Genomic DNA, 26,699 nt, shown 5'->3' with positions numbered 1-26,699 from the left:
CTGCATGTCTACATTCAACAACCTAAACGTGGGCTACTGCACATGCTCTTCACGACTGTGGCATGCTGGGTAATGGAGTTCTTATGTTACCTAGCTTATAACATCACTATATATCTGCCTTAGGCCAGCTAGAACGCCTTACTGACAACAACTCGTGATCTGATTGGCTATCGCAACTGTCTGTCAAATGTTTGTGTCCATTCACTTACAGTGCACAGATGCCTGCATTATTGATTCTGAAGGCTCTAGGCAGATATCGTACAGCATGGCAAGCTGAATTCTGAATGGATAAAAACTCTATAACCTAAAAACAACAGTGCTGGAAGGAGCATAATATGACATGAAGATAATGTGAATACTTTTAGATATTTAGGGAAAGTAAATAAAAACATACTTTTATCTTTAATTATAATCATGATTTATGGTTATGTTGTCCAGCAGAGAAGGCCTTGCTGGCCCTGACGGCACACCACTAATGAAATATTTACCAAGAGTAATCTTTTCCTGTATGTTTCTATGAAGAAATTGCAAACAAACAAAAGTCCCTGAAAATGTCATTATTTTATAGGGAACATGATGCATTTAAAATATTTATACATTGGCATCCATTATGTTCAACAGATTTATTCTTATTCATCCGAGTAATAAAAATTATCTATTGAAACATCCCCTCTCAAAATAATTACCTATGACACTTGAAACGCAAAATGTTCTTGCCCAAATGTTTTGAGGTTTTATGATGGCAACAACCTGAGAAGAATTGGCAGTGAAGTTCCTCCACTCCTTAAAGTTTGTGCAACCAGGAAGTGTACCCAGTCAATTGAACACCCCCTCATCGCCTGATGAAATCCACACACGAGGATACAAATGGCGTGCACGCATTAAACAAAACGGCACCTTTACGACCTACTCATACAGCTTTCTGCAAGGTAACCATTTTGGCGTTTTCGTCACTGTCGTTGCTTTCCTCCTCGGGCAGCGGGTCATAGAGGCGGCGATACAGCAGACGCGTGACCAGCGTGATGATGAACATCTCCAGGATCAACAGCTGCTGACTCATCACTGAGGAGACGCACACGGAGCAGCGTGTTGTAACAAAAAAGTCGGGGTGCGGTCCGGAACACAAAAGCTCAACTGACGGAGAGGTGTGATGATGACTCACTATATCCTCTGGCGGCGGAAGAGAACGGCGGCGCGCAGGCGATGGTTCCGTTCAAAGCCAAAATGTTGATGATCGCACTCTGCAGCTGGCTCAGGATCAGCACCAGCTGTGGGCATGTAAACACTTGTTGGAGCTGGCAGTCACAACGTGGGGGCGAAACAATTGGAGGTGTGGAGTGTTACCTGGTACATGGCGTACTTGGGGATGATCTTGATGCTGCGTAAAGTGATCCTGAGGTGCATGAAAGTGATGGCTACGGGCCACAGGGCGATGATGGTCAAGATGCCCACAAAGGGGTTGATCCATATTGCTGATCCTGTGATGCTCAGCTGAAGAATACAAGCAGAGACATTTTACTAATGATCTAACAGTGTCCCGATGGGAAACTCCATTTCTATTACGGACTTGAGTTTTCATTAGTCACTTACTTAAGTTAATTGCATAATCAATTAACTCGTGTCAATAGTCACAAAGTTCATGTGGAGTCTTTGTAGAGTATCCGTGAGTAGGGATGTGCCGACAGAAAGTCTGTGATCGGCCATTGACGATTTATGGGTTTTATTGCCGGCTAAAAAACTCAGATCTACTTATTTTGGTTCCCCAAGCGGCCAGCAGCTAATTGTGTGTCTCCATACACAGTGTGGCGCCTCTTGCCCTCTTAGACTTAGACTTCATATTTATTGTCATTTAAATTTGAACTTTACAGCACAGATAAGAACGAAATTTCGTTACATAAGCTCATGGTAGTGCAGGATAAAAAAGCAATAAGGTGCATACATAAATAAATAAATATATATAAATAATATATAAATATATATATAAAATAAATAAATATATATAAATATATATAAATAAATAGATTACTGTACAGATAAATATATTGTACTTTTCCACATGCGTCCACTTTTATGGATGTATGTTGTATTGTCTTTTTTATTCCAGCGAGTTAATCCATTTTGGGAGGAGTTGAGGGGATAATTTAATTATGATGCGTTCAAGAGTCTTACGGCCTGAGGGAAGAAGCTGTTACAGAACCTGGAGGTTCTGCTTCGGAGGCTGCGGAACCTCTTTGTAGAGTCCAGCAGTGAAAACAGTCCTTGGTGGGGTTGGAGGAGTCTTTGCAGATTTTCTGAGCCCTGGTCAGGCAGCGGCTTTTTGCGATCTCCTGGATAGGAGGAAGAGGAGTCCTGATGATCTTTTCCGCCGTCCTCACCACTCTCTGGAGAGACTTCCAGTCTGAGGCATTGCAGGCTCCAGTCCAGACAGAGATGCTGTTGGTCAGCAGGCTCTCTATAGTGCCTCTGTAGAATGGGGGGAGGGAGCTGTGCTCTTTTCATCCGACGCAAAAAGTGCATGCGCTGCTGAGCTCTTTTTAAAAGAGCTCCGGTGTGTAGGGACCAGGTTATATTGTCAGTTATCTGCACCCCCAGGAACTTGGTGCTGCTTACTATCTCCACCGCTGTGCCGTTGATGTAGAGTGGAGCGTGGCTGGACTGGTGCTTCCTGATGTCAACGATGATCTCCTTGGTCTTGTTGACATTCAGGACCAGGTTGTTGGTTCTGCACCAGTCAACCAGATGTTTCACCTCCTCCCTGTAGTCCATGTCGTTGTCACGGATGAGGCCCACTACTGTCGTGTCGTCCGCATACTTCACAATGTGGTTGGTAGTGGACCTGGCACAGCAGTCATGGGTCATCCATGTGAACAGCAGCGGCCTCAGGACGCAGCCCTGGGGGGAGCCGGTGCTCAGGGAGATGGCACTGAAGGTGTTGTTGCCCACTCTCACAGATTGGGGTCCGTCTGTGAGGAAGTCAAGCAGCCAGTTGCAAAGGGGGGTACTGAATCCAAGGGGGGCCAGTTTGCTCACCAAGTGCTGCGGGATGATGGTGTTGAATGCTGAGCTGAAGTCCAGAAACAACATCTGCAAGTGTGTGTCCTTTCCTTCCAGATGTTCTAAGCTCAGGTGGAGTGCAAAGGAGATGGCGTCCTCTGTGGAGCGGTTAGGGCGATAAGCAAACTGGTATGGGTCGAATGTGGGGGGAAGTCTGGAGACAATGTATTCCTTTACCAGCCTCTCGAAGCACTTCATTATGATGGGGGTGAGTGCAACGGGGCGGTAATCATTGAGGGAGGAGATTGTGGGGTTTTTTGGCACTGGGATGATTGTGGCCGTCTTAAAACATGATGGTACCACAGCCTCGGTCAGTGAGATGTTGAAGATGTCTGTGAGAACCCCAGCCAGCTGGTCTGCACATCCCTTAAGCACCTTGCCCGGAATGTCATCAGGTCCCGGTGCTTTCCGGGGGTTCACTCTCCTCAGGGTTTTCCGGACATCCGCTATATCCAGGTTGAGCGGCTGCTCATCAGGGCAAGGGATGGATTTTCTCGCCGGAGTGGTGTTAAGTGCCTCAAACCTTGCAAAGTAGTTGTTAAGGTCATCTAGGAAGCTGATACTGTTGTCACAGGGACATGGGGCAGCTTTATAGTCCGTGATGATCTGTATGCCCTGCCACATTCGTCTAGTGTTTGTAGGGTTCTCGTAGAAGTCCTGCACTTTCTGACTGTGAGCACGCTTTGCCACCTTAATGGCACGGTTCAGGTTAGCTCTGGCTGATTTTAATGCCACCATGTCCCCAGACTTGAAAGCCTTGTTCCGAGCCTTCAGCATTCCCTTAATTAATTATAATCTTCTCCATTTCGGAAAATAAACTGCATTTCTTAGTATTATTATCAAGTAGCATTATCATTGGAGGACGAGGCAAAACATGTTACACACCAAGAGCAATTCAGGAGCAGGCATGCTAATGGCTAAGCGAGCCGCCAAGCTACCTTGAAACAACACAGAGAAACAAGTGCTTAGTAAAGTTTAAGAAATCAAAGTCATTACACGACATGTAATGGTAGGGCGGATCGATCCATAGACTGGCGGTGTCGATAATAGTGGTGGCATCAGTATAGAATCGATACAAGAGTGATTAGATCAATATTTTAGTTTTCTCAATAATGTTGTTGTTGTTTTTGTACATTTTTACAAACTCATGGAATAATTACCTGGACACAGGAGGAATTTGAGGGCAAAAAACAAATAATTGAAATGAGTAATAGAGAGTCATTTTTGCTTTCTTTAGAGCAAACAATTGTATGTAATAAAAGAGAATAAGGAACTAGTTTAGATATTGTGTAACTGTCAATAACACTCACCATATATAAAAAGAAAAATGTACAGTGAGTACATGTGATCGTATCGGTTGATCTCACTCATGGATGATCGGAATGGGCAGAATAAAACCTTGATTGGAACATCCCTACTAGTGAGTCTTTAAAACTTGAGTCTACATCGAGTGGCCGTTAGACAGAAAAACTTGAGTCTTTGAACCCCCATGACGGTGCAAAAGTCTTTATACCTGCGAGCCAGTGAAATTAGATTTTATTTGTCACCCGTAAGTCAGTGAAACTTGAGTTTTTGTCAACCTGTGAGTTGGTGAAACACGAGTCATTGTTGAGTACCTGTGAATCAGTGAGTTTACAGTAGATTCTTTGCCAACTCGTGAGTCAGTGAAATTTGATTCTTTATTAACCAGTGAGTCAGTACATTTCAATTCTTCATCAACTTGTGAGTCAGTGAAATTTGTATTCTTTGTTAACCAGTGAGTCAATGAAATTAAATTCTTCATCAACTCGTGAGTCAGTGAAATTTGATTCTTTGTTAACCCGTGAGTCAGTGAAATTCAATTCTTCTTCAACTTGTGAGTCAGTGAAATTTGATTCTTTGTTAACCCATGAGTCAGTGAAATCTGATTCTTAGTCAACTTGTGAGTCAGTGTAATTCGATTCTTTGTCAACCCCTGAGTCAGTGAAAATTGATTCTCCGTCAATCCGTGAGTCAGTGAAATTTGACTCTTCGTCAACCCGTGAGCCAGTGAAACAAGAGAATTGGTCATGTACTCGTAAGTCAGTGAAACAAGAGAATTGGTTAAGTACTCATAAGTCAGTGAAATTTGAATCTTCATCATCCTGTGACGGAGTGAAACTCCAATCTTCGTTGAGCACCCGAGAGTCAATAAAACTCCAGTTTTTGTCACCGTTGAGTTAGTGAAACACAAGTTGTCAAGTAACTTGTCAACCTGTAAATCAGTGCCTTTGTTGAATAACACTGTCAGTAACAAGTCAACCCCCTGGGAGGTGACGGGAGCAGTGGGCAGTAGCAGTGGCCGCGCCCAGGAATAATTTTTGGTGATTTAACCCCCAATTCCAACCCTTGATGCTGAGTGCCAAGCAGGGAGGTAATGGGTCCCATTTTTATAGTCTTTGGTATGACTCGGCCTGGGTTTGAACTCACAACCTACTGATCTCAGGACGGACACTCTAACCACTAGCCCACTGAGTAGGCCGTTTGGAATTTGCCCCATTTGTGACCAACTGTGACATCAGCGGATATCTCCATGTATGGTCAAAATTAACCCAAAGTGCTTTGCGCGAGTCCGCCATTGTAGTCCGACAAGCTCCTTCTTTTTTGCTGTCCTCTTGAGACTGGCTCGTACATGCACATGCAACCTCCGCTGTTGCTATTTCTAATACAGAGTAGTGTATAGTTCAAACTTATACCTGTCAGTAGACTCCATATGGAAACGCTAAAAACTACAACATGACTGACAGGGAGAAGACGCTGTCAAAGTGGAGCCACATAAATAAGACCGCCCACAAAATGGCGAATTCTAAAAAGATGGTCTAAAGGCGGCTTGAATACAGTCAGTAAAACATAATCTATGCAACATTTTGACTAACGAACCACCATTACATGTTGTGTAGACCACAAGGAAGTGTTTTAAATGTAGAGAAAAAAAAAAATCATATGACCCTTTAAAGGCCTACTGAACCCACTACTACCTTTATATATCAATGATGAAATCTTAACATTGCAACACATGCCAATACGGCCGGGTTAACTTATAAAGTGCAATTTTAAATTTCCCGGGAAATATCCGGCTGAAAACGTCTCGGTATGATGACGTTTGCGCGTGACGTCACGGATTGAACGGAAGTATTGGGACACCATTGTGTCCCAATACAAACAGCGTCTGTTTTCATCGAAAAATTACACAGTATTCTGGACATCTGTGTTGGTGAATCTTTTGCAATTTGTTTAATGAACAATGGAGACAGCAAAGAAAAAGAAAGCTGTAGGTGGGATCGGTGTATTAGCGGCCGGCTACAGCAACACAACCAGGAGGACTTTGAGTTGGATAGCAGACGCGCTATCCGACGCTAGCCGCCGACCGCACCGATGATCGGGTGAAGTCCTTCGTCGCTGGAACGCAGGTGAGCATGGGTTGTGATGAGCAGATGAGGGCTGGCGTAGGTGGAGAGCTAATGTTTTTAGCATAGCTCTGTCGAGGTCCCGTAGCTAAGTTAGCTTCAATGGCGTCGTTAGCAACAGCATTGCTAGGCTTCGCCAGGCTGGACAGCATTAACCGTGTGGTTACAGGTCCAGGGTTTGGTTCGGTGTCTCCTGATAGTAGAATTAATAGTAGTATTGTTGATCTTCTGTCTATCCTTCCAGTCAGGGGCATGTTTCTTCGGTTTCTATCCGCAGTTAAGCACGATGCTATCACGTTAGCTCCGAAGCTAAAGTGCTTCACCGATGTGTTGTCGTGGAGATAAAAGTCACTGTGAATGTCCATTTCGCGTTCTCGACTCTCATTTTCAAGAGGATATAGTATCCGAGGTGGTTTAAAATACAAATCTGTGATCCACAATAGAAAAAGGAGAAAGTGTGGAATCCAATGAGCCCTTGTACCTAAGTTACGGTCAGAGCGAAAAAAGATACACCCTGGCGTCCTGCACTGCACTCTAATCATTCACTCTCACTTTCCTCATCCACAAATCTTTCATTCTCGCTCAAATTAATGGGGAAATCGTCGCTTTCTCGGTCCGAATCGCTCTCGCTGCTGGTGTAAACAATGTGCAGATGTGAGGAGCTCTTCAACTTGTGACGTCACGCTACTTCCGGTACAGGCAAGGCTTTTTTATCAGCGACCAAAAGTTGCAAACTTTATCGTCGATGTTCTCTACAAAATCCTTTCAGCAAAAATATGGCAATATCGCAAAATGATCAAGTATGACACATACAATGGACCTGCTTTCCCCGTTTAAATAAGAAAATTTCATTTCAGTAGGCCTTTAAACTCCAGTCTTCGTCAACCTAGAAGTCAGTTCACGAGTCTTTGTCGAGTGCCTGTGAGTCAGTGAATGTTGATTCTTTGTCAACCCGTGAGTCAGTGAAACAGGAGTCGTCGTTGAGTACTCTTTGAAACATGAGTGTTCGTCGAGTACTATTGAGTCAGTGAAACATGAGTGTTCGTCGAGTACTCTTGAGTCAGCGAAACATGAGTGTTCGTCGAGTACTCTTGAGTCAGTGAAATAGTTTGTTTTGTCGAACTTTTAATGCAGCTTGGGCAAGAAGGGGAAGAGGAGTTGATTTGAGGCAAGGAGCCGATTTGTTACTCCAACACAATCACATTAAAACAGTGAGAGCAACAGTTTCACGATTAGAGACATGTTATAAGCCCTAGCAGTAGAACCCACTTTTTTAAGACTTACTGTTCACAAATACCAAAATATCGTCATAGCGGTATAACATTGGCATTGTTTCAACGTTAAAGCAAAAGACTCACATCAGCCAGGTTGAAGGTCCCGTTGGTCCACAGGACGATGGACAGGATGGTAAAGACGATCTTGAGCAGAGCAAACTGGAAGGAGCCAAGTTTGAGCAGGAAAAGAGAGCGCCTGAAATAAAGAATAGTGTGCGTTTTTGTAAACAAACTGTTGAAGAAAGTATAGTGGAATACCAGCATTGCTATTGTTTTCAGCGCATGGGGATCACATCATCCTCTGGTTACGCAAACATATGGTCGAAATGCATCTGTTTGCCATTACATCGCTTGAAAAAAAAAAATAGTGTTGGCTTGTGGACTTTTAAACTCTCCACACTGTTGAATGGCCAGGAGTGTGTTCAGTCTGCCTTCAAAGTACAGAGTGTGCAGAGGAGCGCCAAAACGTTTTACATAACCTTCAAACACACACAAAAAAAGAATCCGTAAAGTCTCACATGTGACCTCTGAACCATGCATGTGCTCCTGGAAGCTGCAGGGATCTGCGCTTCATTAGGACGCACCAGGTTTTAATTAGTGCTGTTGCTAATACTGTACAAGGGTTTCGGCGAAAGTTTTCACCAAAATATGTCTTTCATGGTTTTTATTCAACTCAAATTGGTGACTAAGTATGTGCTTTTTTATTGAGTATGACTGGAAAATAAGCCACCATGGGGTCATAGAAAGTTGAGAGAGCCAGCACTTTGATAAAGAAGGTTAGAAAGAAGTCGTAGCAAAGTAAGCATAATATTTCTGTCTGCAACCGATTACTTGGACTTACAGTGTTACCGATGGGAAAAATTGTTTTGTATTTTATAGGATTCCATTTTCAACAGACAGTTTGCAACATCTACTCACAAAAACCGAGATACTACTGCACAGGGATTGCACAACAATGCATACTGTATTTAGGAAAAATTTTAATTAGGCCCAATTGGAACTGCTACTGAATGATTGTGTGTGTTAATATAGCTTCAATATTGTTATAAGGTTAAATATGAATAATAAATCAAAAGGAAAACAAGCAATTAAAACAGTGAGTGTAAAAAATAATATCTCAAGTAAACCAAAATGAGTTAAATATGAGCGCATGTGTCAATCAAGGACACAAAAACATTTCAGAGGATAAGAGACTCCAGCTATACATAAATAAATAAATCCAAATAAATAAATGAATAAATCTAAGCTAGCGTTGTATTTAACAAGCAGCAATACAAACTCCATGAGACAGGCTTCTCAATGAGCCAGTAAGATTGATGGTGTTCCCTGTTAGCCAGTCAGCGAACCCAGTGAGCTTAGAGACAAGCCTCTGTCACGTTTTGCTATTGCTTCCAAGTGAATACGATACAAATATAGACAGTAACAATACCAAGTATACAGTTGATACTGGTTCGATCAATATTTTCCATTATCAAAAAATTGTTGGTCTTTTTTGGTATTGTTTACAAACTCAGAAAATAAGTCCCTGAACACAGGAGGGCTTTAAAGGCAAAAACCAAATGATTTAAATCAGACCCAATAGTAGGAAATGATTTAAATATTGTATTTATATCATTGTACCACTATCCTGTGTTTTTGTCTGATTATAATGGTGATCAAATATTGAATCATTCTGAATATTTTTGGTAATGTTATCAGCACTGGTATGACCAAAACTGCCCCTCTAACGACTTGGTATCAATTCCCAAATTTGTAGTATCGCTCAAAACTAATGTAAAATATTCAAACAGCAAAAGAACACGTGATTATTACATATTAACAAAAGTGTAGATACAACCATTAAAGTAGCCAGATATTAACAGTAAATTAGCAAGTAGATTTATAATAGTTTTGAGAAAATAATACAGCGTTACCACATACGTTAGCAGCTACATTAGGAGCCTTTTGAAATGGTTCTAGTTTCATTTATACACAAAATAATAATTATCGCAGGAGGCTGGAATATATATTGCGATATAGATTTTAGGCCACGGGTGTCAAACGTACGGTTTTATCCGGCCCGCGGGATGAGTTTGCTAAGTATAAAAATTAGCCGAAATTTTTAAATGAAAGAAACTGCTGTTCTAAATGTGTCCACTAGACGCCGCGATAGCAATTCTTTTTATCTTTGTAGATTATGCTACATATGTAAAAACAATAAACCACATGATGTTAGTGCACCAGTAGATGAAAATGAGAAAGCTACATGAATAACATCCTGTAATTTGATTATGATATTATTTTTTTATATTGATAGATTGAAAATTAACACCAATGAGTTGACTGATGAACATTATCACATAATTTATTCAGAAAGTATAAATAACGACAAATAAAGATAGAATACTATTAACCGCAACATGTAAGTGTAAAAAAACAACAACAACATTATGATTTGTACATTTTCAGAATGTGCTTGTTCCATTTTTAAACAAAGACAATCTGAAGTTGGCTTTATTTTTAAGTTATCGTGCCGTGATTTTACCAGTCCGGCCCACTGGAATTAGATTTTTCTCCATGTGGCCCCCAATCTAAAATGAGTTATATACACCCCTGTTTTAGGCCCTGTCATCCATTACTAGTTTGGACCAGCCATTTTGGGCCAAAACCAGGGTTGTATTTTTATAAACTCCTCTTAGGGACTGTGACCAAATAGACCTAAACCAAAATCACGGATACTAGACAGCTGGAGAATGACAAAGTGTGAAGCATTTTAGCTTACACTGTAGGCTACAATGACAAACACTGACAGTCAGTGTGGTGATTTGCCACAAAAAAGTATACACTAATAACTCAACTCCACCGGGTCAGATTATGATCATAGTTGGTTCGTCGGATGAAGATGACACCCTGACACTATGCATAGGTCACTTCCTGGATTTGTTGCAGGTAAATTATACTGTCCAATTGTTGTCTGGTACTTGATATAAAAAGTGCATCAGTGTATACCGTGTGATGGCCACATGCGGCAGACACGGGCAGCAGCAGCAACATGGCCCTGTGCTGATCCTTAATTGGTGCTTTGGCGCCCGCCGCAGGAACGCCTCGTCGCCGCCCACCTCCTCGATCATCAAGATGAGGAACTTGAACACCACTATGGCAAAGTAGCTGCAGACAGGGATGGCAACCAGCAATGAGAGGATGATCAATAGAGTTGAAGGAGAAAACGGAGAAGAACTGACCAAGCTGAGGTCATATCAGTAAACATGGTGGCTCGGGGGATCCACATCCCCAGACAGGACATGGTGCCAATCACCTTCAAAACAAAAACACAGTTATTGATGTGAAACAATAACATTAGATGTTGCCACACAAAGCAGAGAAAAGGACAGGGAGGATCGACAGAGTCACACACATGGAAAGGTTAAAAGTAAGGAGAGATTAAATAATATTTTTTTTCTCACTGGTGCCGCTCCATTAACCCAAATGATGGTACTTTTCTTCTGGGCAGGCACTTTCTTATAAATATAAACACACTCCTCTATGAAGATCAGCATGGAGACCACCGCCATGAAGGTGAGCACAGAGTACAAGATCACACCGAACAAGTCCAACTCTGTGTACAAACATGTGACAACATAATTAGCCATTTGAAAATATCATGCATATTTTATAGCAGTGTTTTTCAACCTTTTTTGAGCCAAGGCACATTTTTTGCGTTGAAAAAAATCCAGAGGCACACCACCAGCAGAAATAATTAAAAAACGAAACTCAGTTGACAGTAAAAAGTCGTTGTCGCAATTGTTGCATATGAATTTAAACCATAACCAACCATGCATAACTATAGCTCTTGTCTCAAAGTAGGTGTACTGTCACGACCTGTCACATCACGCCGTGACTTATTTTGAGTTTTTTGCTGTTTTCCTGTGTGTAGTGTTTTAGTTCTTGTCTCGCGCTCCTATTTTGGTGGCTTTTCCTCTTTTTTTGGTATTTTCCTGTAGCAGTTTCATGTCTTCCTTTGAGCGATATTTCCCGCATCTACTTTGTTTTAGCAATCAAGAATATTTCAGTTGTTTTTATCCTTCTTTGTTTGAGTTTGAGTTTATTTCGAACATGCAAGCATACAACATGATACATCACAATTTCCAGTTTCTTTTCAACATGTTCGAAAAGGAGTAGGAAGAAGCAGAGCTTATTTAATCCTACCCCTTTTCTTTACATAACAGTTGCAAAACTTTTTGTTCACTTCCTGTTCACAATTTTTTCACAATAAACTCCATAAGTAATCACAATAAAAATAAATAAATAAATAATAGTAAGAATTTAATAATAATTGGTGAAGTAAGTCATATTTCATATGATGAGATAAGTAAGATTACTTTAAGAATGAATGAATGGATGGATGAAATAAATTGAGAATGTTTGTCATGGTTCTTCTTCTTTGTACTTTGTAAACACTTTAAAAGCCTACTGAAATGAATTTTTTTTATTTAAACGGGGATAGCAGATCTATTCTATGTGTCATACTTGATCATTTCGCGATATTGCCATATTTTTGCTGAAAGGATTTAGTATAGAACAACGACGATAAAGATTGCAACTTTTGGTATCTGATAAAAAAAAGGCTTGCCCCTACCGGAAGTAGCGTGACGTAGTCAGTTGAACATATACGCAAAGTTCCCTATTGTTTACAATGATGGCCGCATGAAGTGAGAGAGATTCGGACCGAGAAAGCGACAAATTCCCCATTAATTTGAGCGAGGATGAAAGATTTGTGGATGAGTAAAATGCAAGTGAAGGACTAGTGGGGAGTTGAAGCTATTCAGATAGGGAAGATGCTGTGAGAGCCGGGGGTGACCTGATAGTCAGCTGGGAATGACTACAACAGTAAATAAACACAAGACATATATATACTCTATTAGCCACAACACAACCAGGCTTATATTTAATATGCCACAAATTAATCCTGCATAAAAACACCTGCGTGTTTGTTACGCTAGCTCCTAGCTCCTCTGCTAGCTCCTAGCTCCATAGAACACGCCAATACAATTCAAACACCTGATCAACACACACAATCACTCAGCCCAAAAGACCGTTCACCTAACCCAAGGTTCATAAAGCTTATATATTTTTAAAAAGTTACGTATGTGACGCGCACATACCGTCAAGCTATCAAATGTTTAGCAGCCAAGGCTGCATACTCACGGTACCTGATATTCAGCTGGGAATGACTACAACAGTAAATAAACACAAGACATATATATACTCTATTAGCCACAACACAACCAGGCTTATATTTAATATGCCACAAATTAATCCTGCATAAAAACACCTGCGTGTTTGTTATGCTAGCTCCTAGCTCCTATGCTAGCTCCTAGCTCCATAGAACACGCCAATACAATTCAAACACCTGATCAACACACACAATCACTCAGCCCAAAAGACCGTTCACCTAACCCAAGGTTCATAAAGCTTATATATTTTAAAAAAGTTACGTACATACGCAAAAAAAAGTTGCGCACATACGGTCAAGCGATCAAATGTTTAGAAGCCAAAGCTGCATACTCACAGTAGCACGTCTGCGTCTTTGTCATCCAAATCAAAGTAATCCTGGTAAGAGTCTGTGTTGTCCCAGTTCTCTACAGGCATCTGTGTATCGAAGTCAAAAGTCCTCCTGGTTAGAGTCTCTGTTATCCGAGTTCTTCCATCTTGACTGCATCTTTCGGGAATGTAAACAAAGAAGCGCCGGCTGTGTACTGTTGTTGCTGACTACGTTCGAAAAATACGTCCATTTCGCACCGACAACTTTTTTCTTTGCTTGCTCAGCTTCCTTCTCCATAATGCAATGAACATGATTGCAACAGATTCACGAACACAGATGTCCAGAATACTGTGGAATTATGAAATGAAAACAGAGCTTTTTCGTATTGGCTTCAATGTGGAAGGCATACCCGTGTTCGCCGGTCTACGTCACGCGCATACGTCATCCTCAGAGGCGTTTCGAACCGGAAGTTTAGCGGCAAATTTAAAATGTCACTTTATAAGTTAACCCGGCTGTATTGGCATGTGTTATAATGTTAAGATTTCATCATTGATATATAAACTATCAGACTGCGTGGTCGGTAGTAGTGGGTTTCAGTAGGCCTTTAAGTTTGAAGAGTTTCTTGAAGTGCATCATATTAGTACACTGTTTGATTGCTTTGCTTAATCCATTCCATAATTTAATTCCACATACTGATATACTGAAGGTCTTAAGTGTTGTACGTGCAAACAAATGTTTTAAATTACGTTTTTCTCTAAGATTATATTTCTCCTCTTTTTTTGATAAGAATTAATGTGGGGACATTGTTGATTGTCATGTCATGTTCGGATGTACGTTGTGGACGCCGTCTTTGCTGTGGTCCAGCATTCTGTTTTTGTTTACTTTGTAGCCAGTTCAGTTTTAGTTTTGTTCTACATAACCTTCCCTAAGCTTCAATGCCTTTTCTTAGGGGTACTCACCTTTTGTTTATTTTTGGTTTAAGCATTAGACACCTTTTTACCTGCACACTGTTTCCAACATCTACAAAGCAATTAGCTACCGGCTGCCACCTACTGATATGGAAAAGTATTACACGGTTACTCTGCCGAGCTCTAGACAGCACCGACACTCAACAACAACACATAATTTGCAGACTATAATTACTGGTTTGAAAACATTTTTTTTAACCCAAATAGGTGAAATTAGATAATCACAGTGGTTGAAAAACAGTGTCTTATAGGATCTAATATAGTAAAGTATGTTTTGTTTTTCTATTAACTTTTCCCAACTCCTTCTCACTTGTACTAGTATTAGATTACTATTATTATTAGTAATTCAATATTCATATTACTATTGTTACTACTAGCATTGTCATACCCATACCACTACTACTACTTTTACTACTCCTGCTAGACTCAGGCACCTGTTCAAAGATACCACTTTGAAATTCAATAACAAAACAATTATACAAAGCGACTCGTTGAAGAATCTTGGTCTTATTTTCGACCCAACTCATTTTATATTGGGGGCCCCGTGGAGAAAAATCTACTTCCAGTGGGCCGGACTGGTAAAACCACGGCACGATAACTTAAAAATAAAGTCAACTTCCGATTGTCTTTGTTTAAAAATGGAACAAGCACATTCTGAAAATGTACAAATCATAATGTTGTTGTTAATAGTATTCTATCTTTATTTGTCGTTATTTATACTTTCTGAATAAATTATGTGATAATGTTCATCAGTCAACTCATTGGTGTTAATTTTCAATCTATCAATATAAAAAAATAATATCAATCAAATTACAGGATGTTATTCATGTAGCTTTCTCATTTTCCTCTACTGGTGCACTAACATCATGTGGTTTATTGTTTTTACATATGTAGCATAATCTACAAAGATAAAAAGAATTGCTATCATGGCGTCTAGTGGACACATTTAGAACAGCAGTTTCTTTCATTTAAAAATTTCGGCTAATTTTTATACTTAGCAAATTCATCCCGCGGGCCGGATAAAACCGTACGTTTGACACCCGTGGCCTAAAATCTATATCGCAATATATATTCCAGCCTCCTGCGATAATTATTATTTAGTGTATAAATGAAACTAGAACCATTTCAAAAGGCTCCTAATGTAGCTGCTAACGTATGTGGTAACGCTGTATTATTTTCTCAAAACTATTATAAATCTACTTGCTAATTTACTGTTAATATCTGGCTACTTTAATGGTTGTATCTACACTTTTGTTAATATGTAATAATCACGTATTCTTTTGCTGTTTGAATATTTTACATTAGTTTTGAGCGATACTACAAATTTGGGAATTGATACCAAGTCGTTAGAGGGGCAGTTTTGGTCATACCAGTGCTGATAACATTACCAAAAATATTCAGAATGATTGAATGATTCAATATTTGATCACCATTATAATCAGACAAAAACACAGGATAGTGGTACAATGATGTAAATACAATATTCAAATTATTTCCTACTATTGGCTCTGATCTAAATCATTTGGTTTTTGCCTTTAAAGCCCTCCTGTGTTCAGGGACTTATTTTCTGAGTTTGTAAACAATACCAAAAAAGACCAACAATTTTTTGATAATAGAAAATATTGATCGAACCAGTATCAACTGTATACTGATACTTAACTTGGTATTGTTACTGTCGATATTTGTATCAAATTCACTTGGAAGCAATAGCAAAACGTGACACAGGCTTGTCTCTACGCTCACTGGGTTCGCTGATTGGCTAACAGGGAACACCATCAATCTTACTGGCTCATTGAAGCTTAATAGTAGTAAAACAAATAGTCAAATATTATTCTCTTCAAATATTACATGTATAGCCCATAATCACAGGTGTCTCGAATGGCTGCATAAACCACAATGGCATCACAAGTCTGAACTCACATACTTCTGCCGAGGAGGCATCTCGGACTGTTTCCGGTAGGGCATTCCAGAGTACTGGAGCCAGAATAATAAACGCTTTAGAGCCTGCAGACTTTTCTTTTTTTGGTGGCGCCGTGGCTCGGTTGGTAGAGCGGCCATTCCAGCAACTTGAGGGTTCCAGGTTCAATCCCCGCTTCCACCATCCTAGTCACTGCCGTTGTGTCATTGGGTAAGATACTTTACCCACCTGCTCCCAGTGCCACCCACACTTGTTTAAATGTAACTTAGATATTGGGTTTCACTATGTAAAGCGCTTTCAGTCACTAGAGAAAAAGCGCTATATAAATAAAATTCACTTCACTTCGGGTTCTGGGAATCTCTAATAAGCTGGCGTTCTTTGAATGTAGGTTTCTGGACGGAACGTATGGTACAATACAATCAGCAAGATACAATGGTGCTAAATTGTTTAATTCTTTGTATGTAATACAACCTTTAAGCTGCATCTAAAGTGTACCAGGAGCCAGTGCAGGTAGGCTAGTGTACGCTTAATATGATCAAACTTTCTTGTCCTCGTCAAAAGTCAGGCAGCCGCATTTTGAACCAACTGTAACCTTTTAATGTTATGTTGACTTGGGGAGACCCGAAAATTATATGTTAGAATAATGGAAACGAGACATAACGATTGCATGAATAATGAATTCATTTATGTAATATTTGAAGAAAATAATATTTGACTATTTGTTTTACTACTATTAAGCTTTACAACTATTACAAATTTTTACAACCAATACTTCTTCTCATTTTTACTGCTACATACAGTGCATTTCAATATTCAAGCATTCTACAAGCTATTACTACTACCACTTATGCCTATTACTGCTACCACTATTACTACTACAATGACTCCTTGATCAAACTCCAATATGCAATATCCATCACCATTCTACTACTCCCTCTTTACTCCTAAGAAGAATATTCGATTGTAATGTTATATTCATACTACTATTACAAATACTATTCGTATGACAATTAAACTTTACAACTCCTACTAACTTTTACAACAACTACAATCACTACTATTTGGACTTTAATACAATGGTTATAATACTAGCTACTACTACTACAACTTATTTTTACCACTGTTACTATTACTACTTGTAAGGAAATACACATACTATCATAACTACTAAGAATGTTCAATTGTAATACAATATCCAAACTACGACTACTACTTTTACCACAACTTTTGTTATAACTAATAAACTTTACAGAAAACTACTACCAACTTTGACAACAACTACTAAGCGCTATAAGTGTATAGAAAAGTGCTATAAAAAATATATTCCAATATTATTATTATTACTACTTCTCATTTGTACTAATACTTAGACTGTAATTCAAATATCCTTACTACTAGTAACGTATTATTATTACTTTACTGCTATCATTATTACTACTATGACTGTTTGATTCAAATGCAATATCCATACTACTACTAGCAATGCAATATCCATACCATTACTATTATTAAACTTTACAAATACTCTTGGACTGTAATTTAATATTCATACTATAAGCTACTACAGTAGTACTACTACTACCACTTGCTTTTACTACTGCTACTACTAAATATTACTACTAGTATTGCGCTATCCATATCACTACTATGAAAATGTTTGATTGTAATGAGATATCCATACTACTACTACTACTACTAGTACTACTAGGAATGTTCAATTGTAATGTAATACCTTGAAATATCAACGGTTGGTCATTTTTAAAGAAATAAACCAAACAACTTTTCACTAACTGTCATATCCGTGCCAATAAAAGTGTGACATAAATAACAAAGTCATACATGTACAATATATGCATAGTCCACATGCACGCTGCTTGCAAAAGAACACATGTGTTGTGCATTTAGAAAGAAGACTGCAGCTACTCCTATGTTTGAAGGTCGAATCAGTGATTTCATTTTGTTGCTTGGAACTAAGCGTCATTCATGTGGGTGGACATCATGGAGTTTATTGCAGAAAATGGAGTTACACTCAACCATAAACAACTCAATGTTGAGGATATTTTTTGAATGCAACAAAACAAAAAAGACAAAGAACTAAACATCAGTCATTCTATTGTTTATAATGCCATGCATGTATAACGGTATTCACCAAATATTTCATAGAATTAATCAAAAAATGATTGCATTTTCTGTGATTGCACACTTTATTTGATAAAAAATAGTATTATTTTATTATGATGACCTTAGTCCTCGAATATGTTCCTATATATGGTCCTGTCTGGAATATGCATTAGCTTTATTAAATGTCCTCCAAAGCCATAATGAGGGCATGAATGGCATATCTCCAATATCAATAAATGAATAAGTAAACTCTCCCGTGATAATTTAAGACATTAACTTATTTCATGATGGATAATAAGGCATTATTTATCATCTATTACATAATTATCTCTTGTCTATACAAGACTATGTTCATTATACAATGTTTAAGTTAATTTTACACCCATACTTTCTGCTTAGCTTTAAAAAAAAACTACATAAACAATACTACTCAAAGATTTGGCGACACTTTCCAATGCTAGAGAATTGGAGAACGCTGCTGTGTAAAGGGTGAACCTGCTCAGAGTTAATCTACTCAACATTAATTTACTTTCAAATGATATATTCTATTATGTCTATTCTGCCTTTTCCATCATGGACTGTCAACCAGGGAATACATTAACAAGAGCAATGTACTTAATCTGTTTACAACAAAAAGATTAAGCGTTGGCTAAAGGGAAAACAAATACGTACACATTCACTTGGCCTCGGTTGTACTTGTTATTATAGTGCAGTGATTGATTATATGGTGTGTTAAAGTATGGTATATATTTAAAAGGGACAAGAGTTGGAAATGAGCATTAGCTATAAACTGTCTGTACAAATTCCATATTCATAAATCCAGAGTAATGTCATGCAATCCTAATATTTTTTTTGTTTCATTTTGAATTGGAAAAAAATGTACAACTCACTTATGACAAAAAAAACATTGTAAAATAAATTATAAAAACAATTACCATTTAAGAAGAATTAAATGCTTGATACTTTTATGTGCTTTTTATTTTATTTTTAAAGTGTTATCTGTCACACGTTTGTTTATTTTGTTTTGTCTAATTTCCTTATGTTTGTGGGTTACAATTTCTTGTTGATGTATAAAATACATGGATATCGTTATTTTCATTACTAAATGTATTATACTGTTGTTGAAATTGCGTTTGGAAAAAATAAAATAAACTATCTGTATAGCACATCAGTTGCATTCATCATTTTGAAACTATGTTGAACTGTATCTCTCTATTTAATTAAAATTATGTCATATAGTATTATATGTTTTCTATACACATAATATATAAGAACAAAACCTCAGTATCTCACTTTAGGTGCCCCGCAGCTTGGCATTTCCTTATATGGTATAAAGGGGCGTTTCCTTGCTAATGAGGAGCCGACGGACTGGCCCACGAAAAAGTTAGCTATGAGCGCGAACAATTATTCAAATTGGCCAAAAACGCGTCATTACTCTTATATTCATCAAATTTTGTACAATTTTAGTGAGTGAGTTCAATTGAATCTAAAGGTTTTACAAATAAATATTGTTAGGACGTTCTATTCATTGGACGATACCACATGTTTGCCCCCCATTAGGAAAGTCCAATGTGTTTCTAATTAGTGTGTAGTTTCTCACAAATGATGCAAACTCCCGAAGAAAATAAAGCTGAAACTTAAAGGAAATGACGTTAGGAAAGAGTCAACTCACGGAGGATGATGTCCAAAGCCAGCGGCGGCTTCTCCCGGCAGCGAGGGTCCATGGTGGGGATGGATTCGTTCATGGTGGCTTCCCAAGATGGAAGTCAGCAGCAAGTGGTGCTTGTTAGTGTGTCGTCCAACTAAACAAGACGGTTCCCACTTGGCAGGGCACTGATATGTTGTGCATCAGGGCCGAGGGGGCGTCCACGGTCCACACACTAAAAGCACGTCCCGGCGCCGCCCCCTACTGCGAGCACACGCACATGCACACGCGTGCGCGCACACGCAGACACACAAAAACACACAACCGCCGCTCAATTGTCCCATTATCATATACAGTATGTTATTAAAATGCAAACGTATACATTTGACTTCATTCTAATTCCAAAAAGTTATTTACTTAATTTTTTTTAACAGTAAATTATTTCTTAATTACATTTTTTAGAATTTATTTTTCAACCCAACAATAAAATAATAACTTTGACTGATTCATGGCAACACTAAATTGGCCCTAGTGTGTGAATGTGAGTGTGAATGTTGTCTGTCTATCTGTGTTGGCCCTGCGAAGAGGTGGCGACTTGTCCAGGGTGTACCCCGCCTTCCGCCCGATTGTAGCTGAGATAGGCTCCAGCGCCCCCCGCGACCCCGAAGGGAATAAGCGGTAAAAAATGGATGGATGGATGGATGATTCATAACCCAATATAAAATTTGTGTGTGCTTAAATAAAATATATCCCTGACTATAGCAGGCCAATATTATCAGCCGATAAATGCTTTAAAATGTAATATCGGAAATTATCCGTATCGGTTTCTTTATTATCGGTATCGTTTTTTTTTATTTTGTTTTTTTTTATTAAATCAACATAAAAAACACAAGATACACTTACAATTAGTGCACCAACCCAAAAAACCCCCCTCCCCCGTTTACACTCATTCACACAAAAGGGTTGTTTCTTTCTCTTATTAATATTCTGGTTCCTACATTATATATCAATATATATCAATACAGTCTGCAAGGATACAGTCCGTAAGCACACATGATTGTGCGTGCTGCTGGTCCACTAATAGTACTAACCTTTAACAGTTAATTTTACTCATTTTCATTAATTACTAGTTTCTATGTAACTGTTTTTATATTGTTTTATTTTTTTATTCAAGAAAATATTTTTAATTTATTTATCTTATTTTTTTTTTTTTTAAAAAGGACCTTATCTTCACCATACCTGGTTGTCCAAATTAGGCATAATAATGTGTTAATTCCACGACTGTATATATCGGTATCGGTTGATATCGGTATCGGTAATTAAGGGTTTGGTCAATATCGGAATATCGTATACTGGATATATCGGATATTGTAGACTTATGTCAGGGACCCTGACATAAGTCTACAATTGTATTATTTATTATAGTGCATAGTAAGTTATTGTATTAGTTTTTGTACAACACCATTTTATTGCATTGGGTCGACACAAAAACATTAGGTCGATCCAATAATTAGAATTAACTTGATTTTGTAAAGCAAATTAGAATGTTGTAGGTCTGTGTTGACTCTGCGATGAGGTGGCAACTTGTCTATGTTACAGCCACCCCCACGACCTTAAGAGGGACAAGTGGTAAAAAATGAATGGATGGATGGTATGTAATGTATATATACAAACCAATGTGTGTATAGATGTACACACACATGTACAGTCGTGGTCAAATGTTTACAATACATACACTTGTGAAGGACATAATGTCATGGCTGTTTTCGAGTTTCCAATCATTTCTACAACTCTTATTTTTTTGTGACAGAGTGATTGGAGCACATACTTGTTTCTCACAAAAAATCATTCATGAAGTTTGGTTCTTTTATGAATTTATTATGGGTCTACTGAAAATGTGACCACATTTAGTGGGTCAACAGCAATGTTAATATTTGGTTACCAGCTTCTGGTTGAACTTTTGGCCACTCCTCTTGACAAAATTGGTGCAGTTCAGATAAATTTGTTGCTTTTCTGACATGGACTTGTTTCTTCAGCATTGTCCACATGTTTAAGTCAGGACTTTGGGAAGGTCATTATAAAACCTTAATTCTAGCCTGATTCAGCCATTCCTTTACCACTTTTGACGTGTGTTTGGGGTCATTGTCCTGTTGGAACACCCAACTGCGCCCAAGACCCAACCTCGGGGCTGATGATTTTAGGTTGTCCTGAAGAATTTGGAGGTAATCCTCCATTTTCATTGTCCCATTTACTCTCTGTAAAGCACCAGTTCCATTGGCAGCAAAACAGGCCCATAGCATAATACTACCACCACCATGCTTGACGGTAGGATGGTGTTCCTGGGATTAAAGGCCTCACCTTTTCCCCTCCAAACATATTGCTGGGTCTTGTGGCCAAACAGCTAAATTTTAGTTTCATCTGACCACAGAACTTTCCTCTATGTCTTTGTCTTTGTCCATGTGATCAGCAGCAAACTTTAGACGAGCCTTAAAGGGTAGCTTCTGGAGCAAGGGCTTCATTCTTGCATGGTCGCCTCTCAGTCCATGGTGATGCAAAACACGCTTGACTGTGGACACTGACACCTGTGTTCCAGCAGCTACTAATTGCTGCTGGAACACATTCATTGCAGACCTGCTTTTTGGTGGTTCTCGGTTGACTCTTGATCATCCTGACCAATTTTCTCTCAGCAGCAGGTGATAGCTTGCGTTTTCTTCCTGATCGTGGTAGTGACAAAACTGTGCCATGCACTTTATACTTACAAAAAATTGTCTGCACAGTTGCTCTTGGGACCTTAAGCTGCTTTGAAATGGCTCCAAGTGACTTTCCGGACTTGTTCAAGTCAATGATTCGTTTTTTCAGATCTGTGCTGAGTTCTTTTGACTTTCTCATTGTCACATTTTAAACAAAGTATAATGACTGCATCACATGAGCCCTATTTGAATGGGCTCAGATAAGTCAACAGGTTTCGTCAATCATAATGACTCACATGAAGTTAAGAGGCCATGCCATGAACTTGAATACACCTCACGGTGATGCTTGGACACGTCATCAGTGATAAACCCGGGGTCATAGGGTGTTTCGGGTCTTTAATCATCAGACACCCTCGCCCGGGCGACCCAGCCGGGGGTGATCAGACCCCGGCCTGTGTCCAAGTAGCGCACCACGGATCCCCCCTACGGATCCACAGCCACCGGGAGGCCTTTTCTGCGGCCTCTAGGATGTTCTTGGTGGCTTTTCTCGACTGCAGTCCTCTAATGCCAAGGATTCTGAACACACGCTGTAGTGAGTGACCAGCAAAACCTCTGCACCCAATCTCGACTGGTTCACAGCGGGCTCTCCAGCCGTTACTCCGACACTCTACAGTGAGCTCAGCGTATTTGGCCCTCTTTCGCTCATTTGCTTCGTCAATTCGCTCCTCCCAGGGAACAGTTAGCTCCAGTAGCACCACTTGCTTGGTTGACTCCGATGTTAACACCATGTCTGGGCGGAGTGACGTGGAAGCGATATTGGCCGGGAACTTGAGTTGCCTTCCCAGGTCAACATGGAGCTGCCAGTCACGAGCGGTGGCCAGGAGCCCTCCTGAGAAGTTGGGCTGGCGGCTTGCCTTCTGTCCTGCTCTGATGAAGGTGATTAACTGCTTCGGGGCGGCCTGGGACTTGCTGTTTTGTATCGCTGCGCAGATAGAATCCGCCAGGGCTTTTAAAACTTGGTCGTGGCGCCAGCGATACCGCCCCTCCCCTAGTGCCTTTGGGCAACAGCTCAGGATGTGCTCCAAGGTGCCCCTCCTCTGGCACAGTTTACACTCCGGAGTGTCTGCTAGGCCCCAGATGTGCAGGTTGGCGGGGCATGGGAGGACATCGTACACAGACTGTATGAGGAATTTTGTGCGCAGAGGTTCAGCTCTCCAGAGCTCTGCCCAGGTGAGTTTTCGAGGTTCTGCATGCTCCCACCTTGTCCACGCCCCTTGTTTGGACATGCTGACCATCCGGCAGCAACGTTCTTCCTCCACCTCTGCACGGATCTCCTCTTGGACCAGTTGGCGCTTCTCCTTGCCACGGGCCCGGTCCCAACGTGGCTTTGGAAAGCTGCCGAGGCCTGCCCTTCCCCTTGCCACAGTACCCAACAAGGTTTTGTGCCTCAGCCGCGCCTCTGCTCTGCTTACGGCTTCTTGTGCCTGCAACTTCCTCCCGGTCTTAACAACGATTCCTGCCGAGGCGACCTTGACATCTGCGGAGTCTCTGTACATCATTACCTCTCTGGAGCGGGTGACTTTGAATTCCTCCAACAGTCCCCTGAGAGGGAGCTGCAGCTTGGTGGAATGGCCATAAAGAGCAATGCTGCTTAAGGACCGAGGGAGCCCCAGCCATCTCCTCAGGAACTGGCTGATGGTCTTCTCTAGTACCTCAACCGTTGTCATTGGTACCTCGTAGATTAACAGAGGCCAGAGTATTCTAGGCAAGACTCCGTGTTGGTACATCCAGGCTTTAAACTTTCCTGGGAGACCAGATTTGTCGATGGCTGTGAGCCATGAGGTCAGGTCGCTCTTTGTCTGCTGCAAGGCCACTGCGACCTTCAGGGAGCTATCAAAGATCTTGCCCAGGCTCTTAACAGGTCTTTCGGTCACCATTGGAATCAAGTACCCTCCAACTGTAAAGCGGAAATGGTCGGCCACTTTACCTTTCTTTAGGACCAGAGACCTGGACTTTGCTGGCTTGAAGCTCATCTTTGCCCATGTGATGAGCCGTTCAAGCCCCTGGAGGAGCCACCTGCACCCAGGCACAGATGTGGTCATCACTGTCAAGTCATCCATAAAAGCTCTTATGGGGGGCTGCCAGGTCCCAGATCTTGATTTTGGCCCTCTGCATTCAACCTCCGCAGACTTGACAATCATGTTCATTGCCAAGGAAGCTAATTTGATTTGATTGTAACTTTTCTACATCACCAAAATTGATAATGTATGTTGCTGTATGTATACTTTTGACCCAGCAGTTTTGGTCACATTTTCAGTAGACCCATAATAAATTCATAAAAGAACCAAACTTCATGAATGTTTTTTGTGACAAACAAGTATGTGCTCCAATCACTCTATCACAAAAAAATAAGTTGTAGAAATTATTGGAAACTTAAAACAGCCATGACATTATGTCCTTCACAAGTGTATGTACATTTTTGACCACGACTGTATGTGACTTGTATGTATGTATACACATATATATGTTTCTATATATCATACTCGTTTCTAAATTATGTAAAGTGACTTGATTTGATGCAGGCTGAAACATTTACTAATAAAACAAAAAAGTGAAATACTCACCCTTTGAAGATGCCTGGCTCACATTGTTGGCTTTTTCCCCTGATTTTAAATTTGTTTTGGTTTAGTTTTCCTTTTTTCCGTGCTAATTATTGTCCATAAAGTGTTCAGCTATGCATGGTATTTACATAAACATGCTTGGTTAACATATTTTCCTATTTATTATTTGTATTGCTAACATTGTATTGAGCAGACAGACCCTTTCCTTTGTAGCAATAAGTTCCATATACAGTATGTTCTCTGGTTATCTTCCTTTGTAATGATTGCTTTAGTTGCCAAATATGACTCGAAAGTACTGCAAATGTTCAAATCCCCATTTAATGGTGCTTTTTATTTTAACAGATAAGCCATGCAAAGTTGCTGAGTGGAACCGAGGCCTATTTGGCCTTGCGCTGTGTTTGCTTTGAAACTAGTCAACGTTTATGCTCTCGAAAAGAGAAACTGACATGGAGGTCATTGCCTTGGGAGAAAATAAGTGCTCGATGGGCAAAACGTTCTCAGTATTTCGGCAGTACAGTAGGAGGGATTCCCTGCTCAATCAATACCAGTGAATGACTGCTGTTGATCACTTTTTAAGGAAAATTTAAAAGAAGTGTCAGGACTTCAAGTATTTATATTAGTGGACAAGCTTCCTTCCTTGAGTCAATGGCCTGGAGTTTAAAAAGATAGCAAAGGTTCAACTCCAAAGTTGGCTCACTGGTATCTTTTAACATTTACTAGCCACTTTTGTACACTATAATGAAATCACAATGCAGTGTAGAAGGGCCAAAAGGATGGGCCAATATCAAAATGTGAAGTTTGTGCATGCTGAGAGTTTTGTTACTCATGCATGCCAAGTGGAAAGGTGAGCTCATGTGAAATAATGGAAGTTTTTAGACAGACTCACAATCAGCGGCGGATGATATATAGACCAAATGGACAATTGTCCGCGGTGACACGGGGCACCACAAGGATGAGGGGGGAAAACCTCGAACCGCGACTGACACAAATGTCGATTCAAAAGTTGCAGTAATCCTTCCACAATTTGGAGTTTAACCAATTTTTGGGTTAAAACTTTCAACCCGCCTTCCGCCCGATTGTAGCTGAGATAGGCTCCAGCGCCCCCCGCGACCCTGAAGGGAATAAGCGGTAGAAAATGGATGGATGGAACTTCAAACCCATCATCTCACGTAACATTTTGGGGTTTTTTGATTGTTTTTTTAATGCCACCACAAAACAATACCATAACCACTTGCAAAAATGATGGTATCACCCAACTCAGAGGATGTTCATTCAGTTTAAAAAAAAAAAAAAAAATCATACAAAATTATAGTCATTTGGCAATGTTCTGACTTGAAGAAAAACTAAAAGAAATCAAGAAAATAAATTGTGGTTGTCACTAGTACTTTGTTGCACCACCAAGTTGCTTTTATAACAACTTGCAGTCTCTGAGGCACAGATGGCAAGGAAAATTTTAAGTTTT

The 26,699-nt window shown here is 39.9% G+C and overlaps 1 protein-coding gene across 1 annotated transcript in view; it reads right to left on the bottom strand.

Moving 5' to 3' along the window:
* Nucleotides 1–20,152, bottom strand: part of slc51a (solute carrier family 51 member A) — a 20,440-nt gene extending 288 nt beyond the window's left edge. The window contains exons 1-8 of the mRNA XM_062021120.1: nt 19,954–20,152; nt 11,197–11,348; nt 10,975–11,048; nt 10,742–10,900; nt 7,838–7,949; nt 1,345–1,491; nt 1,163–1,268; nt 1–1,062 (exon numbers count right to left, since the gene is read on the bottom strand). The exon at nt 1–1,062 is cut by the window's left edge and continues 288 nt beyond it. Of these exons, the coding sequence (XP_061877104.1) occupies nt 911–1,062; nt 1,163–1,268; nt 1,345–1,491; nt 7,838–7,949; nt 10,742–10,900; nt 10,975–11,048; nt 11,197–11,348; nt 19,954–20,026 (975 nt within the window). The 5' untranslated portion in view covers nt 20,027–20,152 and the 3' untranslated portion in view covers nt 1–910. The remainder of the gene's footprint in view (nt 1,063–1,162; nt 1,269–1,344; nt 1,492–7,837; nt 7,950–10,741; nt 10,901–10,974; nt 11,049–11,196; nt 11,349–19,953) is intronic.
* Nucleotides 20,153–26,699: the final 6,547 nt, after the last annotated feature.

The sequence above is a fragment of the Entelurus aequoreus genome, linkage group LG15 (genome assembly GCF_033978785.1).
Source record: "Entelurus aequoreus isolate RoL-2023_Sb linkage group LG15, RoL_Eaeq_v1.1, whole genome shotgun sequence".
In the NCBI taxonomy this organism is placed as follows: Eukaryota; Metazoa; Chordata; class Actinopteri; order Syngnathiformes; family Syngnathidae; genus Entelurus; species Entelurus aequoreus.
Note: the sequence above shows the minus strand (reverse complement) of the source record. Positions and strands in the feature narration are given on the sequence as shown.